General features: G+C 43.0%; 1 protein-coding gene across 17 annotated transcripts in view; it reads right to left on the bottom strand.

Annotated features, from left to right (window-relative positions):
• Positions 1-7333, bottom strand: part of ppfia1 (PTPRF interacting protein alpha 1) — a 45860-nt gene that overhangs the window by 5758 nt on the left and 32769 nt on the right. For 8 of the 17 annotated variants that reach the window (XM_017304065.1, XM_017304066.1, XM_017304064.1 and 5 more), the window contains 6 exons: positions 6353-6553; positions 6026-6088; positions 4341-4367; positions 2550-2725; positions 2045-2142; positions 272-447 (listed from right to left, as the gene is read on the bottom strand). In XM_017304065.1, coding sequence (XP_017159554.1) covers positions 272-447; positions 2045-2142; positions 2550-2725; positions 4341-4367; positions 6026-6088; positions 6353-6553 — 741 coding nt within the window. The remainder of the gene's footprint in view (positions 1-271; positions 448-2044; positions 2143-2549; positions 2726-4340; positions 4368-6025; positions 6089-6352; positions 6554-7333) is intronic. The other 9 variants (XM_017304075.1, XM_017304077.1, XM_017304078.1 and 6 more) reach the window with 3 other exon arrangements.

Below are 7333 nucleotides of genomic sequence, written 5' to 3'. Positions count from 1 at the left end.
TCTGGTGTGTGTGTGTGTGTGTACCTGTGTGTGTACCTGTGTGCTCTGGTGTGTGTGTGTACGTGTACCTGTGTGTGTACCTGTGTGTGTGTGTACCTGTGTGTGAATGTACCTGTGTGTGCGTGTACCTGTGTGTGCGTGTACCTGTGTGTGCGTGTACCTGTGTGTGCGTGTACCTGTGTGTGTGTGTGTGTACCTGTGGCTCTGGTGTGTGTGTGTACCTGTGTGTGAATGTACCTGTGTGTGAGTGTACCTGTGTGTGTGTGTGTACCTGTGTGTTCTGGGTGGGGATCTGCAGCAGCAGAGCCAGTGAGTTGTGGTCGAAGCTTTCGTCCAGGGCGAGCAGCGCTCCGTGGACGCCGCTCTCATAAAGGTTGCTGCTGTACTCCTTGAGGCCGATGGCCTGGACCCAGCCGATGACACGCTCGTTGGTCCACACCAGAACGTCTGAAGGGACAGAAACACAAACCTTATTGTTTAAAGAGAGCTTGGTTTGGTTCTCCATGGTTCTCAAACTGTGGTAGGCGTACCACTGGGGGGACGTTTGAGCTCCACCTGAAGGTCTCCTGTGGCTCTATGAACACAGAACCTGGGAGTGAATCAACCTGCAGAGGCTTTGCAGCTGTTGTTCAGGATTCTGATTTATTTCTTCTGTCTACATTTGATCATAATGCTTTCATTTAAACACCGCTGGTGAAGCTTTGCTTCAATCGCTGTCCCAGGTTTGTTGGGTAGCATTACGTCGCAGTCTACATCCCTTCGCCTTTTTTTAACCAACACTACTAAACCATTAGATAAACACATCTGAAAGTTTGTTTTGTTATAAGGTGCATTTCTGGTAAGTTCTTCATTAGTTTCGTTTATACTCATCATGGTTTGTCCCTTTAAATGCTACAGCCTGAGCAGGTGTGTGGGCGGGGCCAGCCCAGCACTTCCTGTTTAAATATGTATGATGTCACTGATTGCATCACCAGGTTCAACGAAATGGAGTTTTCTTTTTTGTTTTGTATTGTTTTGATAAAGAATACATTACTTTTTATAAAAATTTATATGTATTACATATTTTGCCTTGCAGCAAGAAGGTTCTGGGTTCGATTCCCGGCCTGGTGGGTTTTCTCCCAGTACTCCGGTTTCCTCCCACAGTCCAAAAACATGACTGTCAGGTTACTTGGCCTCTCCAAATTCTCCCTAGGTGTGAGTGTATGTGTGTGGTTGTGTGTCCTGTGTGTCTCTGTGTTGCCCTGCGACAGACTGGCGACCTGTCCAGGTGACCCCGCCTCTCACCCGGTACGTTAGCTGGAGAGGCACCAGCACCTCCCGACCAACTGAGGGACAAGGGTGTAAAGAAAATGGATGGATATATTTTATAAAAACAAATAGTATATATAACGTTTTAATTTACAATATTAAAAGAGTAATAGTAGATGAGTTTGTAAATTAGATTCATAATCTTATTCCCGATTCTTTGTCTAGACTTTGTTGTTCGGTTTGACCAGTTTTCTCCTGCCATGGTCTGATGAACAGCAGGCGTGTCGCTTATTTTGAATAAAAACAACATGGATACTTCGGATGGATGTCAGAAAACAAAAAGATGTTGAGCAATAAAATCCAGCAGAACAATTTGGACCTGGCAGCTCATGCTGCTTTCTTTCCACCTTTTCTGACCGTTTGACAACACTACCTCACAGCATTGTTTCAAGAGCTGGACCGGTTCTGTGGGCCGGTTCTGTGGTGGAACCTGGTCCAATAGGCCTGGGAAGAAAACATCTAGAGGAAACACTGCAGCTTTCTCAAAATCTTCTGTTCTTTCTCTGTGAACCTCAAACAGATTTTTCTCCAATGTCCAGAACTCAAGCTGAAACCTTTTCCTAAAAACAATTAATTTTTATATTTACATGCACCAGGAAGTGCAGGAAGCAAATTTAATGTGTGCTAAACTGCAAAGAAAAGTCGTTTTCATAGTTTTTATAGGTTGGATGTGTTCGCTGAAACCTGCAGTGTCAGGGAGCCACCAGCAGGAGGAGCTGGTCAGGTGGCTTGTTACCTGAGAGCTCCAGCTGGGACTCGTCTCTCCTCCTCTCCAGCTCCTTCCTGTCGTAGTTCAGCCGCCGCAGACACATCACGCCACACTGGAAGCTGTTCCTGTTGCACAAACACAAACTCAGCAGTTGGGTCATGTTCACACACACACACACACACACACACACACACACACACACACACACACACACACACAAAGTCGGGATGGATGCAGGATTTAAACAGGTTGAGGAATAATGTGGAAGTCCAAACATTTTTTCAGTCTGTAGGAACCGAACTGATTCATCCTGTTGGACTGAATAATCTCTCCATGAATGAATGAATGAATGAATGAATGGACATACTTAATTAATCCCAGAGGGAAATGTGCATATTTCAGTACAACCCATCCAAACATGTAGACAGGTGTCTGAGGTTGCAGCCCTTCACCAGAGGAGGCGCTCTCACTTCTCCTCTCACTTCAGGCTGAGACCTTTTCCTGCTCCAGGCGGCTGCATGTGAAGCCGTACCTGTGGAAGCTGTCCACCATCTTCAGCTGCCCCCTCAGGTCCTTCTTGGTCAGGTGGTCCAGCATGCGGGCGTCCACCAGGGACTCCATGAAGTAGGAGCGGTACTGAGGCAGACCCAGGCTGGGCAGCCACTCGTTCCCGATCCACTCGTGGTTCATGTCTCCGTACGCCAGCGTCTGCAAGGCCACAACGAACTGGGCTTAGAGCGTCGGAAAGGAAGTAACCCACCAACATTCCGGTTCCTTTCACAACAAACACTAAGAACAGCAGAACCGAGACAAAAACCTTTTTACATTAAAGCTTCTGCAGTTTATCAATGGAAGAGTCATTGGCTAATGATGCCAAAAACAAATGTTTTATGATTTTATTCTTTTTATACAGATGTTGAATAATATTTTATAAACTTCAATGTCTAAAGGAAAATCCTGATAAAATAAGATCATATCTGCCCCGTGGTTGAAGTCTGAACATCAACAAAATGCATCAAAACAACAAGAAATGAACAGAAAATAAACTCATCACGCATTTTTTGCATTAAAATATTTAAGCTTACACCATATCTCTTGCATTCAAAAGTAGTTTGAAATAAATCTGTTCTTAACTAATTTCAGGGAGTCAAAAATGACTTTTCCTTACCTGTTCTGCTCAATAAATAGTTTATTGTCCACATTATTTTTTATTATGTCTTGTGTCCTTTTTTTGTCAGATATCTAATAAGGGAATAATTATTGTTAATTTATCTGTTAACTCAGCCAGTACTGATGTTAATATGATTCCCAGCGGTGGCCAATGCTAACTAAAAAGTTAGCTGCACTAACGCTACCCGTCAACAACATGTGTTATATCGCCCCCAGCAGGATGAACATGGTCATTACACCTGTACAGTTTGCGCTTCAGGAAGTGATTCTCTGTGACAAACCTTCCACTCGGTTTCAGTTTTATAAATGTTGAGTTTTGCCAAATCTGTTGATGATTCAGCCTAACTGACTATGGTAGGACTTCAGTCACAAAGCACACAGGACTTCAGTAGATTTTAAACTGTTTCCTGTGGAACTGCAGCAGCAATGCATTCTGGGAAAAGAATAAACTTAATTTACTAAACCGAGAGGAAAAGGAACTGCTGCATAAACAGTCTCCACCCACTTCAAAATAAAAGCATCTACTTGAATTTCAACACGTAAATTGGTATTTTAGAATTTATCTGGAAAAATTAGAGGAAGCTAAACGTTCTAAATCCGGGGTGTCCASAGTGGRYCCTGGAGGGCCGGCATCCTGCATGTTTTAGTCTCTCCCCAGTGGTTGTAACAGCCTCCTCAGCAGGTCGATGTTCCTCCTCTTCGGTCTCTAATGAGCCATCATTTGATGCAGGTGTGTTAAACCAGGGAGAGACTAAAGCATGCAGGACGCCCGGCCTCCAGGACCCTCTCTGGACCCTCTCTGGACCTCCCTGCTCTAAATGGTTTCGTTAAAGTGTTTCCATCACTGGCTGTTCCTGCTATGAAAGTGACGGAGAAGCAACATGAAACTTTACATAAACTGAGTGAAGAAGATTCATAAAGATGTTCCACCTCCTGAACAGCGTTATATTTATAAAACTGGGTCGCATTTTCTTAATTTTACATTCACAGTTGCATCAGTTTGCTTCTGAAGTATTTTTATTCTTTACAGTGTTTATTCAGCTGTTTTATTATTTAGTTTTTTAAATAAACTAGAAGCAGCTCCTGAAGCTGCAGCAGGTCTAATGTGTGAGCCCGTCAGAATAAAAGCGGGGTTCTGGGGATGTGTGCAAACCTGGGCCCAGCTGCCCTCGTCATCCTCCTGGTGTTAGCGTGGTTAGAGTGCGCATGGTGAGAAGAACAGAAAGGCGAGGGGTTAGTGAGGCGGCCGTGAAGGGTTAGAGCAGCTTCACGTGAAAAATAATAAACACATTCAAATAAAATAAAATCAAAACACAAAGGCAGGAAAAAAGCTATGAAAGACCGATTCATTCATTTGATTAAAGGAAACTGATTTTGTTCTAATTTTATCTAAAATAAACAAGTTTAGGTGCTGATTTCTTTAATTGTTACATAATTTCGGATCGTTGCCAGTTAAAGCCCCTTTCAGACGTGATGCATCCAGTGAGTGTGTGTTCAGTCACTTCTGCTCCCGACTCATTCATGTCTGGAAAATGATTTTTACTCAAAGTCTGATTGGACTGTAAACCCGTCCGCCATGTTGGAGGAGGAGGAACAATCGTTTTTGCTGCTACATCTGTGCTGTCATTACAGTAACCCCATTAGAAATGTAGCGTTTTGCACACAGATATATGTAGTTTAATCAGATAAAAGTATATAGTTTAGGGCCAATTTTTAAATTACGTTTCACATCATAATCCATGACTAAAGTTTCTCCAATACTCTGCAGGATGTGAACATCTTAGTGTCCTAATCAATCAGAGGGTCAATCAGATAAGATCCGTGTGTTTATTTTTAATCAAATTTGGCGTGATTTGACTCGAAATGTGTTTTTAGCGCATAATTACTCTGATTTGTGATCAATGAATTCCTTCAGTAAGATATTCACACGTTTCCCTGCTGAAACGTTCAAAGCAGGTTTTCAAACTTTCCAGTTCCACTTTGGAGATAAAAACAAATCAAATGATCTAAAGAATTCACTATTATATGACATCATTATTAGATTTATTAATAATGTCTTGTGATAGTTTTCTACAGCAGGGAGAAGATTAATACTATTATTGCCAAGTTTTCTGGTATTTAAGCAATTATAATCAAAGTTGGTAATTCTAATTAAACTAAAACAAGGAATGTGTGATTTAAAATAAGATGTCTGTCTTTTTATGAGGTGTATGAACATATCTGGTTTAAACTGTAAATAATGTCTTCCATGTTTAAGCTTTTAACTCAAGATTGCAATTTATTACAAAACTGTGCAGTTTGAATGTCAAGAACTTTCAAGGACTTTATGCAGGTGTATCCAAACCTTGAAAACACCTAAAGGAAACTGATTATCCAGGAAGGACCTTTAGATAAGATGAAATGTCTGAAAGGGGCTTTATGAGCGTAATGTTCAGTAAAATCACCAGAAAAACGGCCTGGTTACACAGAAACTTATATTAGCATCATTTTAATTAGGGAAAACAAAGAAGAAATAAAGAAATTATTTAAAAAACTAATCAACTATGAGGCACAAACTAAACCAGCAGGACAGAACCGGCTAGCCGAACAGAAAGAAGAGAGCGACGGCTCGCTTCAGGCCGCCTGCGGCCTGCAGGCGGCCTGAAGCAGGCGGCCTGAGGCCCTGCAGACGGCCTGAGGCCCTGCAGACGGCCTGAGGCCCTGCAGGCGGCCTGAGGCCCTGCAGGCGGCCTGAAGCAGGCGGCCTGAGGCCCTGCAAGCGGCCCTGCAAGCGGCCCTGCAGGCGGCCTGAAGCAGACGGCAGCAGCGGCGGCGCCCAGCTCATCCGGGTGGACTAACCGTGGGAGGTGTGGCTGCCAAACTTTCCATCTCCTCATGTGTGACCCAAACGTTTCCTGTAGACTGACCATGTGTCACCCCCCAATCAGAAGAGTGCAGAACGGAAACAGTGATGAAGGACAGAAACAAGGCAGGAAGGAGAAAAACAAAACAAACCGGGGAGAATTGGTTGTTAGAAAGAGACAAAAGTGACTCATTAGTGCGTGTTAAAAAGAGTTAATGCATTAAAAACATGCTGTAAAAAATGCCAGGAGTGTGTGAACGGAGCACTGAGGGGATAAAGTGTGTGTGAGAGCAATGTGTGTGTGTGTGTGAATGGGGCGGTACCGTTCTGGAGGTGGGCGGGGCCGACGGGCTGGTGAGGGACATGATTTCCTGGATGGCCAGGCGCAGCTTGAGGCGGTGCAGAGGGTTGCTGATTCCGATTTCTCTTTGGATCTCCGTGTCAGACAGCGCCGACATGATGGCCCCGCTCTTCACGTTGGCTCGGCACGCCGCCACGTACCAGGCCGGCATGCCCACCCACAGCTGGCCACAGGGGGGCAGCAAAGAGACGGGGCAGCTCAGTAAACTGGAAATCAAACTGGTTCAACATGTTTTCTACTGGGAGCTACCAAACAGTCAGTGAACCAGATTAAAATACGCTGAGGAGGATTCCTGATATCACTATACATCCTGATTCTACCCAGGAAAACTCAGTGAGCAATAAACTCATTTCAGTTCTCAGGATTCAAATAAACTGATTCAGTTTGAAGCTTTATCGTTTGTTTTATTTGCTTATGTAAAAAACAGCTCATGGTCCAGCAGATCAGGGATCTCATGACATTTGATCACTTTTGGAGGATTTTCATTATGGGATGCTGTTTGGAAAGTCATGTATTCACCATGATTTTCATTCATTCATTCATAAATGTTACAACTTCAACTTAAATATTTAATTAGCAAGCTAAACATTTAGCTTGGTGTTAAAAATTTAGTTTAAAAACAATATATTAGATTCAAACTAGACATTTAGCTCAGAGCTGAATATCTAGTTGGAGGCTTGCTAACTATAGTTCACCAACTAAATATTTAGTTTGAATCTCAACATTTAGCTTGCACACTAAATATTTAGTTTCTAGTTCAATAAATAAAACCTGGTTTTGTCGAAGCAAAACTTTCCACAAACTTTAAGATCTGTTTAGCAGAATGTGAGATAACACTTTATTTGAAGGGGGGTGAATAAGACCGACACGACACTGTCATACACATGTCATAACACCTGTCATAAACATGTCATAACACCTGTCATAAACATGTCATAACACC

The sequence above is a fragment of the Poecilia reticulata genome, linkage group LG3 (genome assembly GCF_000633615.1).
Source record: "Poecilia reticulata strain Guanapo linkage group LG3, Guppy_female_1.0+MT, whole genome shotgun sequence".
Lineage (NCBI taxonomy): Eukaryota > Metazoa > Chordata > Actinopteri > Cyprinodontiformes > Poeciliidae > Poecilia > Poecilia reticulata.
This window is presented reverse-complemented; position numbering and strand designations above follow the sequence as displayed.